This window comes from the organism of the source record quoted next, unplaced genomic scaffold (assembly GCF_019419815.1).
Source record: "Pyrus x bretschneideri cultivar Hongxiangsu unplaced genomic scaffold, Pyrus_bretschneideri_v1 Contig77, whole genome shotgun sequence".
NCBI lineage: Eukaryota > Viridiplantae > Streptophyta > Magnoliopsida > Rosales > Rosaceae > Pyrus > Pyrus x bretschneideri.
Window position 1 is genome coordinate 1,028,730 of NW_025999817.1, and position 11,526 is coordinate 1,040,255.

The 11,526-nt window shown below is 42.5% G+C and overlaps 1 protein-coding gene across 1 annotated transcript; it reads right to left on the minus strand.

The window, feature by feature from the left end:
* Nucleotides 1-2,868: 2,868 nt before the first annotated feature.
* Nucleotides 2,869-4,056, minus strand: LOC103935825. Its single transcript, XM_009345635.3, has 3 exons — nucleotides 3,724-4,056; nucleotides 3,569-3,615; nucleotides 2,869-3,125 (listed from the first exon to the last, which is right to left on the minus strand). Exons 1-3 carry the CDS (start codon nucleotides 3,938-3,940, stop codon nucleotides 2,994-2,996), a joined length of 396 nt encoding a protein of 131 aa, XP_009343910.2. The 5' UTR covers nucleotides 3,941-4,056; the 3' UTR covers nucleotides 2,869-2,993.
* Between the last annotated feature and the right edge of the window lie 7,470 nt (nucleotides 4,057-11,526).

The following is an 11,526-nucleotide window of genomic DNA, read 5'->3' on the forward strand; positions in this document are numbered from 1 at the left end:
TGGTTCGGCGGCACGATCTTCTCCTACCTGGTCGCTCTTCCCGAGGAGCGCTGCCACATCAAGCATGCCAAAGAGCAAGGTCATTGCCCTCGATCATACAAATGGTATATTCCTTCAGTTTTTCAATTTTTTTTTTTTTTGTGTTTTCAGCTTTTCTTCTTAATTTTATGGGTCAATAATCTGGTTGGTCAAAAAAAAAAAAAAAAAAAAGAAAAGGAATTCGTTTGTTAAAAATTCGATAAATGTATTTGTGGTTTCAAATGGGTTACTGGATGATATTTATTTGATTTAGGGGGTAGTGTGTAAGAACATTTCATTGTCGATTTTTCCGATCAGTGGATGCTTGAATTTTGTATCTGTTTGTAAATAATTGTTGATTTCATGGTGGATTAGAGGGTGTTGTAATATTGTAAATTTGATAAGATGGGAACCTGAAGGAGTCAGAATTATATGTATGCAAGTATATGAACTCTATGCAGGTTGTAGGAAACAATGTGGAATTTTGAGTCATTTGATGAATGTATGAGTCTATCACAATGATTATTTTTTTCATTCGGTAGTCACTTTTTTTACTTGATAATAAATGTGTATTTCCACCTATAGTAGTACAATATATTTTCTTTGATCTATGTGCTTATGTCTATGCAGATAAGCATTATTAGGCGAAGTACTTCACTCTCAAAGCATTAGGGGCAATAGTTCACTTTCAAAGTCCTTTGTTTGGAGGTGTTCAAAGAAATGTGAAGTCTTCAAGTGACAATGTTATTGTTATTTGAGGTCTATGGATATTTTGTTATTTCTTAGTATATGTCATCGGTTTTGTTGTTAGTTTTAGTATACCGTTGTAATATTTGAATATGTAATTTTTGGAATTTTTTTTATAACTGACATCAGTCGTGGTCAATTTGTAATCCACAATGGTTATGTGCACGTGGTGTTAGATATGAATCTACCATGGGCATAGTTTGTGGTTATATTACATTTGATAAAGAGCATTGCTAATGGTAGAAGTTGAAACTTTTTATCATGTTCAGATTATTAATGGGCACAATATCTGTAGTGGATTTCACTGGGCCAGGCCTATAGTGAGAATATTCCTGACACTTTTTATTAGATCGAAAACAACTATAAACTTGGCCTAAAATGTTATTTTGGATCCAAACAGTTTTGCATCCATTGTTCTATTAATAAAGCACGAGACTTGCATGAGTGGAATAGTGTTTTCAAGTTGGGCCTAATCTCAAAATCCAAATCATGATTGAAGTTCCAACACAAAAGAAAATCAAGATTGAAGTTCGCATTAGGGGTGTTGTTTTAAAAAACGTATGGCTTTTGGGGGAATATAGCCTCCTATACATCTATTTTGGCAAAAAAAAAAAAATGTCGGTTTTATTTGAAAGACGTTGAGATTGCTAAAAATACAAAGTGTTTCATAAAAGAAATCTTTGAAGTACAAATGTACTTCAATGACTTAAAAGTATTTAAGATTTTTTACCAAACGTAATCATAACCACTTTTAATTGGCAGAAAGCCTTTTGCATTAAAGGCAGATTGTCTGTCATTCTGATTAGGTGTTATTTCCATTTCTTTCATTTTGTGCGATCACAGTTAAGTTACGTCAACATTTTATATTGATTTTTTTTATAGAGATAATAAAAAAAAAAAGCAATAGGAATATAAAATGTTGATGTGGCTTAATGTGACCACAGAAATAAGAAGGGATGAGAAGGACATCCAAACAGAAGGGCAAACAATCTATCTCCCAAACTCCTTTTGCATTTCCATAAACAGTTCCAGACAGGCCTATTTGTCTGTCTGTTAGCATTCCATTTGATGTTCTATTCTGCTTTTCATAAAGACATAAAATTAACATTTAACTCTATTTTGCAGACAATTCCTTTTGGGTTAATGTGGTAAACTAATTTATTCCAAATTCCAATAAAATTCAGTAAAATGGTTTGGTTTGTTGATAACTATGCAGATTCTGTCATGAGTATTCAATCAGGTTCATTGACATTGATAAAGGCTTAAACTGTTTGTTTGATGATTTTGGTTTTGATGGTTGTGTAATACTGAACCGGATCGAGTTCTTGGAGAAGAAAAAACCAGGTTTATACAGAGTTGGAAGTGGCTTCCGCTTTAACCGGTTAGGGTTCAATCCTCCAATGAAGGATTCACAGGACAGAGTTTGCTGGATGAATTCCTGGCACTACAGGAGGAGCTACTTATATGAATGCTGGAGCAAATGGGCAGGAAACTTCTAATGCCGAACATAGTGTTGAATTTGTAAGTCTGTAAAAATAGTCAATAGATGGGAAGTTTCATAGACTTCACAGGACTGATCTTGTTTTCGGGTACCGTTCATCTCCTTTTAAAGGTATGGAAGAATTAGCAGTCATCATTGCTGTTACATTTGAACTGCATCACTCCTAAACTTGTAGGGGAAGTGATTTCCAAATACCCTTTTCTCCCCTAGATCAATGTTTATTTCTAACTTTAGGATTGAATAAATCAAAAGAGAACCAAGATTTATAAATAAACATGAGTGTGAAGAAGGAGAAGGGGCGTATGGAAATCATTTCCCAACTTGCAGATGCTTATGGGTGGTGTGGCTAAATTTGCAGGAGAAGAATGTCTCAACCGGTTGGGGAACAATCCGCTGGCTCGGTCTTCCACAATCCATTGGACAGCAGCCGAGATTGAGAAAGTCAGGTTGAATAGGTTTAGAGTGGGAGGGGCAATGGTATCCGAAATGCATGCAGATTTCTTTATAAACTGCTGTGACACAACCTCTAAAGACATGCTTCACCTCCTTCCTTGCCTTTGATTCATACGGAATTAACCGATGTGAACGAAAACAAAGACAGATGATTTGCAAAGACTCTACATAATTGAATTGCTGATAAAAATATTCATTCAAATCGAAAAGATTTGTGCAACTAAGACACCAGATGAGCAGCTTCTTTGCTTTCAATTTTAAAAGTTTGAAGTATTCACTTGTTATTTTGAAGCCAATCGAGAATACCCTTCTCTGATTCTGTAAGCTCCCCTTTCTTGGCCCTAATAGTTCCTTCCTCAAACTCAAAGTACTCCTTGTAATTGCGCTTGAAATAACTGTCCATTCTCTGCAACATACATATATATAGACACATATATGTAAAACAACAAGATGTGAAAACAATAATAAATGCATTATTTATATGAGTGTTGCTATTTAGACACTCTCTAATACTAGTGAATACTACGTGTAATGGTGGGATCCATCTTTATTCATCTCTTGTAGAGAGCGTGTCAGTTTTCTATGGCTAAATAACATTATTGTATTTAGACCCCATGGAAACAAAATTATACACTATTGCTCCTCTAGCATTTCAAGGAACACACCACCTCCTTGTACAACATTCATAAATAAAACCATATATTTCTGGAAAACATATTGAAGAATTAGCAGACCGGTGTTACCTAGTGGGCATCCCCTTCCACTGAAGTTCGAATTTCCCAATAAATTATTAGACATGTTTAGAATATTGGATTATGAAAAAAAATGTTGTAAAATTAGAAATGTTACCTCCTTGTCATTCTTGGCCTTGTTCTCTTCTGACTTCTTCAGATACTCTGATACAAATTTCAATCACTACTAAATAAGTAAACGAAAAACCAACAAAAATAAAAATAAAAAAAAGCAGGGGCAAAATAAGCACAATGAAGAGATAAGCACTTTACTTTTCAGAAGCTCAGCCCCAGAGTCACTGAGTGGAGGAGTAGCAACTAGAGCAGATAAGAGAAGCCCTCTTCTTCCAATATCATTGGTGCTTGTGGCCGAAGTGCTTTTCTTTGGTGCTTTTTTCTGCTTTCTGTGAACCGCCTGCACATTTGATGAAGCAAACTTGTTCACAGTGACAGTCAGTGCCATCAAAATGCTCTGGCCTATTGAGCTCATGGCTTTTGTACTACCACCACCAGTTTTCTGAGCATATAGATGACGACGATGAGGTTATCTTTTGGGTTTAGCTCTTTGTTTACAATTCCACGTCAGCGGGCTTGATATAGAAGGGCTTATCACTAGTGGTTCCAAATTGAAATTTGCTTATATATAATAGGTTTTTTTTAGTTAAAATGGTCTCTGAGATTTGAAATCAATATAAGTGGTCCTTGAGCTTGTCTATCATCAATTATTTTGGTCATTCCGTGAATAGTTATGTTAAATAAAGATTAAAATGACAAAACTACCCTCAATTTATAAACAATAGGGCAAAATGATTTGACAGAAATTAAGGATATTTTTATCATTTTAATCTTATTTATTGGAGATTTTTCGCAAAATGACCAAAATGATTAATGGTGAACAAACTCAAAAACCAATTCTTTCGATTTTAAATCTCAAAAACAAAAATGAGAAGTTATGAAAATCTCATGAACCATTTTGGATAAAAAAAACTTATATAATATTACTTTTCTTTACGCAGAGAGGGTTTGAACCAATAACATCTTTCAACATTGAAAAAAAAAAAGTAATATTAGACTAATAACAAATTCATAGTAGCTTCCTTAGTAATAACAAATTCATAGTAGCTTCTTTATGTGACTTTTGCGAATATATTCGTACAAAAGTAAACTATTGCTGAATCCTAAAGTTTTACTCCCATTACTCTATTCTAAAATTGGGGAGGGGGTGATTGTAGCTCAGCTACGGTGAATCTGAAATTGGGGGAATTTCAGTTTATTTACGAAATTACCACTTCATCTCCCGAATTTTTTTTTTTTTGGCAGGGGTCTGGGTTAGGCCCTTTGGGCCACGCGTTCGTTTGCGTTGTGTTTAAGGGCGGGATTTTTAAGTTGAGCGGGGACCTTGCAGAGAGAGGGAGTGAGGCCCGTTCCTACAAGATTTCATCATCATTTGACAAACCCATGCCTACATGTGCTGATTGAAAAGGTGAGAGATATTTTTCAAATATTTTGTGTACATTCATCGCTTCACTGAATGTAGTGTGTTCAGTTCTGGCATTCCCCTCAAAACATCGTTTCTGTGTAAAGTATCATTTTCTCTTTTTCTCAGTTTCCTTCTGCCATTCCGTCTGTTCATTGAAGCGACGATGGAAAATTTATACAGAAAATTTTTGGGCTGTGCCTGTGGTTATTTAAGCTACTTGCTAGAGAATTGGTTATTGAATTTTCTGGGTGTGATCTAAAACAAGTTGAACTTGATTAGATGCTTACTGATCCTGCTTATGCGTATCTTTTTTTATAGTGCATATTACTTTTGAATAATAATATTTCTGTATAAATTTGGTTATTGAAAAAGCAAATTGTTTAACTGTGGAATATCTGGTTATTTTTCCATTGAATGGTAATTTAGTTGCGGTTTGTTGTCATAGTTTCTTAGGAAGAATTTGTGAAGGCGCTTTGAGAATTTGAAGCCACTTAGCAATCCTTTCCGAGAACCTGTAGTGATCCTAGTATGAGTCTAACTCTGCCAAGATCATGGCTCAACAGAGAAAATTCATGGAATATCTTCTTTATAAGCGTCATACACTAGCCCGGGATTTATATCTTTTGTAGGATTGACATGTCCATATCCATAAGCAAATCCACTATTGAAAATGTTTTTGCTATCATTTATGATCCAAGTTGCATACACAAACGAGAGTTGCTAGCTCAAAATCAAAATCCAAAAGGATCATTGCTTCACATTGTGATTCTAAGCCTTTCATTTCCATATACAAAATTTAACCCTATATGTCATACTATCACTTATAGTCCTTTTATGCAAAGGGAACCCCATTTGTTTTTTTGTTTTTTTTTTTAAATGGGGATTAGTTGTGGGATTGACTCTACATCGAACTTCAATGATCCGAACCATCTATTTTGTAAGTCTCGATTCATAGATCATACTTACAAAAATTCAATTCAATCCCAAACCATTTGCCAATTTAATTATCATGATGAAATTTCATTGTTTATTATAGAACAAAACATTCGTTAATATCTTTGAACCCAATTAGATGCCTTAAATATTTCAGATTAGGCTAATATTTTGCAAGCATAATCTATGAGGTGCAATTTGAAAAATAGACCGTTCACATTATTGAAGTTCGATGTGATGTGTACCTCACAACTAATTCCTTTTTTAAAAGAAATGAGAATTCATTTCCTTAAAGGCTTCTGTGTCCAGTTAATAGTCTCATTTATGGTAAAGATGTACATAGATATTCGTTTTTAAACTCAACCATTGTTTCCTCCTCTTTCCCAGCCCATTCAATTATAGGATGAGAAATCTTATATGTTTGCAAGTGTATGGCAACCCATTGAAGAAAAAGGGAAAAAAATTTGCTCTGTTGTTTGGCCATTTCATGCAATGTAGCTCAGAAAATGTACTTTAGGAAACTCGAAGTATTGTTCCAAGTAAAATGGAACTTCTGCACATTCGGTTGTTTTGGAATGACTTGAGCTAGCCTTTCTTATAATTTAAATTACATAACTTGCCATTATATAAATATACCTTTTAATTCCTAGATAATACATCAAAACTCCTAAAATCTTGTAGATAAATATTGTAGAATTTAATTCCAATAAAAAGTCTTTCAAAATACCCATGAATGCTACTGTTGACTCTAAAAATTACAAAACCTACGTGGCGCGCAGGCCGAGTAACTAATGAGCTAACTACGTCCTACGGTTGAATGCGGGGTGTGCCAACTCGTCGGCCGAGCTCGGCCGAGGAGTAAAATTTGATGTTGTCGCGTTGGGTGCGCTGTTGACTTCTGTATCTTGCGATTGCGACCGAGGAAGGAACGCTCTCGGCCTCTGGGTTCTATAGCCTGAAGACAAGGCTACTAATTCTACGGAGTTCACAAGTCGTCGGAACCTGATTCGGTCACTGTGATTATATTCGTAAGAGTATAAGCACGCCGAATTGAGACCAAACTATATGGGCACAGGTATTCGAATGTGATATATGTCTTGATGGTAAACGTAGTTCGGCCGTCGGAATGCCGAACCCTGAAGCTTACTTGCGAGTATCCAATCATAAAACCACTCGGCGTCCAATGCGCCGAGCAATGCAATTCGTAACACCCTACTATGCCGGAAAGGCTTAGTAAGATGACCTCTACCAACAAGGGCTCGAAAACCCTTCTCGGCCGAGACTTAGATAGATAATCGGTCGGCCTCGACGCAGTGCTGTTTATCCAAACTGAAGGTGCTTCTCGGTCGGCTGATTCTGCGGCAGTAGTGCTGTTTATCCAAACTGAAGATGCTCGCCGGGTGCTTCCACAGTGCTGTTTATCCAAACTGAAGGTGTGTCGGCAGGAAAAGGAAAGGAAAAAATCTCAAGGTGTTTGAGAGGTTTTGCGCTGGGCAATTGTATGCTGATTTTTGAAGGTCCTTTCTATTGCGTAATTTCTTGTATTTATAGCACCTCGTTCCCTGAAACCCATTCGGATTTGGATTGGGAGTCCTCGTCCCATTTTACCTCTAGCTCGAACAATCCTACCCCTTATGGGATTCTGAATTTTCCTCCTTTTGAGACTTTATTCCTTGCTGGTCGAGAATCCTGGTCGCACCAGGACTTCCTCGACCTCTTCTACTCATCTGGACTTCTTAGGATAGGATTCGGCCGACCCTGCCAGCTGGCCCGGGTTTCATTATTCGGCCCATAGCATTTGTCATTACCTTGGGCCGAGCACATCTTGCTGCTCGGCCCAACCATATTATTTTGGGCCCAAACATTGCCCCCTCGCTTCTGAGGTCGCCGACTGTTACTCTTGGTCAGTCCTCGGCCTTGAAGAAGCGAAAACGTTTATTGCTTTTTTGGACCTTACTTCATTAATGACCATTATTCCTGCATATTTATGAGACATGATTGCACCTTCCTCGTTGCCCCCAACGCGTGGCCACGTGTTAATTCTCCGCCGTTCTTAAAAGCTTCAATCATGGGCCTCGAAACCGTGCACTAATTGAATCGTCTTATCCTTATTAATGCATTGAACCTGTCGCCGCACGCAATCGTGCGTCCTGGATTTTCGACTCCTCGATCCCATTTTCGCAGGTTCCCAAAATATCCGAAATGATTGCAGACTTTCCCGGTGAAATTTCCCCCCCAATTTGAACCAACGCTTTTCGAATTCCAGTGCCTTTCGAAATTCAGGCGTTTGATCTTCAATCTGAAAAGCCTATAAATACCCACACTTCAATCTATTCGCTTCCTACGCTTTCAGAAATTCCAAAATCCCTCGCTCGTTCAAACCAAACCTTCTAGTCCTTCCTTCTGCAATATTTTCACCAGTTCTTCATCCTGCAATATTTTCACCAGTGCAAGGATTTCATCGATCGGAGCGCCGTTAAGACGCTGCGATTTGAAGAAGACATGGCCACCACCCACCAGATTCTGGGTCCCCTCTTTAGAGACGCAGTGCCGTCGTCTGTCACTGACCTGCTCAAGGAGAAGTGTTTAACACCCCTGCTGCAGGGGTTCGACTGGTCGAAGTGGACTCTGGCGTGGCCTCAGGGAGCCTGGCCTTCGACCACCACGGCTTGGGCTGCCTGGGTCGACCGGATGAGCACATTCTTCTCCAAGGAGTGGAAGGCTCTCGGCATCTATGATGCCATTATTCTGTCAACCATGGAGATTGCCATGGATAAAGAGCTGCTCCTGGCGGCCCTGAGTTTATGGTGTTCGGCCACCAACACCATGGTCTTGCCCTTCGGCCCCCTCGGCCCCACAATCCTCGACGTTTCGGCCATCCTTGGGACTTCCCGACCGGCCTTCCTATTGACGCCGCCCTTTCTGGATACCCTTCTCCTCTCGACCTGAAGGCGCTATTCGATGAAAGGGCCGTCGAAACGCTAAGCCGGGGCGATCGGGAGCCCTCAAGGGAAGAAGTTCAAAAGCTCCACAAGAACTTCTTCAACTACAACACTCTCATCATTCATTTCGCCAGTCGAGGCGAGGAAGGCCTTAGGAAGGGAGAGCACGAGGCCTTCCTCTTCTACTGGTACAACAAATTCATCTGTTGTACCAAGTCAAACAAGTGCCTGGTGGAGAACATGCCGGTGGCCCAGGCACTGGCTAATGGTCGCTTGCTGGCGCTCAGTCCAGCCATACTTGCCAACCTCTACCGTTGCCTGGCTGAGGCGACCATTGGCAAGATTGACCCGCACCAGAACGGACCCCTCTGGGTGTTCCAACTCTGGTTGCAAGTCTACTTTTCCACCCTTCGACCGAAGGTTCCTGCCTTCGACAGAACGGCCGCCCTCGACCTTCAACTGGCCTCTCGACCGGCGCCTCCTCACCGAGCCGACGAGGTCTTCAAACACTTCCTCAGCCTCGATGTCCTCTCGGATGACGAGTTCTTGGTGTGCCGGCGCCAGGAGTACCCTTTCTCGCTCAGGCTTCCTACGGCGGCGTGGGCCGCGTCCGAGGATGCGGACATTCGTCAGCGCTGGGGGTCGTTTGTTTTGGCTCGCGACCTTCCTCTGGGTTGCGATGCCCGCCGAGCTAGTTGGGAGGTCTACCACCCCCATTTTGTCGCCCGGCAGCTCGGCTATCTTCAAGGCAGCCCCGTCCCCCTGCTCACTTCTCGGTCACTCCTGAGTCGGGGGCGTCTTACCGGTTCCTCTGAGAGGGAGTGCAAGACGTCCGACCAGGAGTTCCAAGAGAAGTGCAGGAAATTCCGAATTCGGCCGGCGGTTCCTGAATCTCTGGGAACCGACACCTTCGGGGACTGGTGGGAGGAGTATACTGGCGACTTCTTCGGTGCCCCGACCGAAAATCTGGTGAAGAAGATCTTTGGCGACCGTCCCAGGTCGACGTCCTCGGCTCAACCTAAGGAGCCGGCCCAAGGTAGTCTTTCCGCTTTTCTTCTCCTTTTTTCTTTTTATCACTTGATCCTTGTTACTAATCACTTCGCTCTTCAGGGGGTCGCGTGCCGAGGAAAGTGGAGGTGGTCGCCGCGGTGGCGAAGGCGAAGAAGTTGGTGAAGAAGACCATCGCCACCGAGCGGGCAGTTTCGACCAAACGCCCCCACCGAGAGGCCGAGCCAGAGGATGATGCCTCTCGCCCTTCTAAACGCGTCAAGAAATTGGCGAAGAAGGGCGATCGGGAAATTCATGTCGTCCCTAGTGATACTACAAGGACGGCTGCTCCTACCGGCTCTCCTCCTTTGCCGGCTGCCCGACTCCTCCAGCCGTCTCTCCTCCTGAGGCCATGGCCGACCCCATCGGCGTACCAGCTCCAGCTTCAGAGCCGGTCGTGGCGCCTGCCGCGGGGAAGTCGGCTGCCCCTGTCGAGGGACCTTCTTCTCCAACGGTCATCTTGGAGGTATAATTCTACTTCTACCTTTGTTCCTTTAGGTTTTTTGGTCGTAACGCAGAAAGTTTTTTTTTTTCTTTTTTGTTCAGGATGTCGAGAGCGAGAGCGAGGAGATCCCCCTGGAACGCCGTCGCCGACCGGTCAACTCTCCTCCCGTCCATCCTCCTCCGGTTGTCGAGGCGACCGCTCGACCGACTCCTCCTGCGGCGGATCGCAGCAAGCGACCCATGGCCAAGCCTGAGGCCACGGCCGAGACGCCGATCCACTCGCAGGATGAAGATCTCCCTATTCCTCCGCAGGAAGTCTCCTCGGCCTTTGTAAGTCTTTTCCTTTTGCGTTAATTTTCCTCATGACACATGTTCTTAAAAGACTATTAAATGTCAGGTGCCCGAACGATCATTTCACCGACAATTCTATGTGCCGACGGGCGTTGTCTATATCTCTTGGCCACCATCGTGGCCATCAAATGTAGATGACCTCCATCGGCCGCGTGAATTGAGAAGCGGTCTAAGGTACTGGGCTCGGCCATTAAGTTCCCTGGGTTCGAGCAATGACCCAGAGGGCATGGCTGAAGTCTCCTCTCGGCATGTCTAAAACAATCCTTTTCCTTTTATGCACTATATCACAACGTTTTTATTGTCCTTCAAAATTTTCCTCTTATGTGCAGCCATCGTGGGAATTGGAGCTTGATGCCCTTCTGCAAAGCACGACTGGTGAGGCCGGCTCCTCCGCTGCTCCTGCCGAACCAGCAGGAGCCATGCCCGAGGCCGAAGTCTTCATGAAGCTGCGCGAGGTCCTATCTCTCACTGCCTCCCAAGCTCTCCGATGCCAGGGTCTTGACTCTGTTGGAGAGTGTCTCAACGACCTCGCCAGCGGTGGTCACCTGAGCCCGGAGGGTATCTCTTTCCTCACCGATCTCTTGGAGCTAACTCGGCAACACTTTATCATTTTCGAGCGAGCCTTACACGCCGAGGATGACTTGAAGGTAGCCAAGGTCACGCATGAGGCTGGCCAGGTAGAGATAGAGGCAATCAAGGCGAAGAAAGCACAGCTGACCGAGTTTGATCGTCAGCTGACGGCCTTCGCTGCCGGTGCACGGCGTATCCAGCAACTGCAGTGCAACAAGAAGACAAGGCAGGCTGAGATAATTTTGAGCGAAGCTAAGTGGCTGGAGCTAAAAGCTGCCCTCGAGACTTTCCTCCCCTCGACCCCTTAGG

Excerpts from the sequence above, each read along its gene's own strand:
- LOC103935825 (XM_009345635.3), bottom strand. The coding sequence starts at position 3,940 with ATGAGCTCAATAGGCCAGAGCATTTTGATGGCACTGACTGTCACTGTG. Across the intron at positions 3,616-3,723 it reads TGGGGCTGAGCTTCTGAAAA|AGTATCTGAAGAAGTCAGAA; the intron begins GTAAAGTGCTTA and ends AATTTGTATCAG. Across the intron at positions 3,126-3,568 it reads AGGCCAAGAATGACAAGGAG|AGAATGGACAGTTATTTCAA; the intron begins GTAACATTTCTA and ends TGTATGTTGCAG.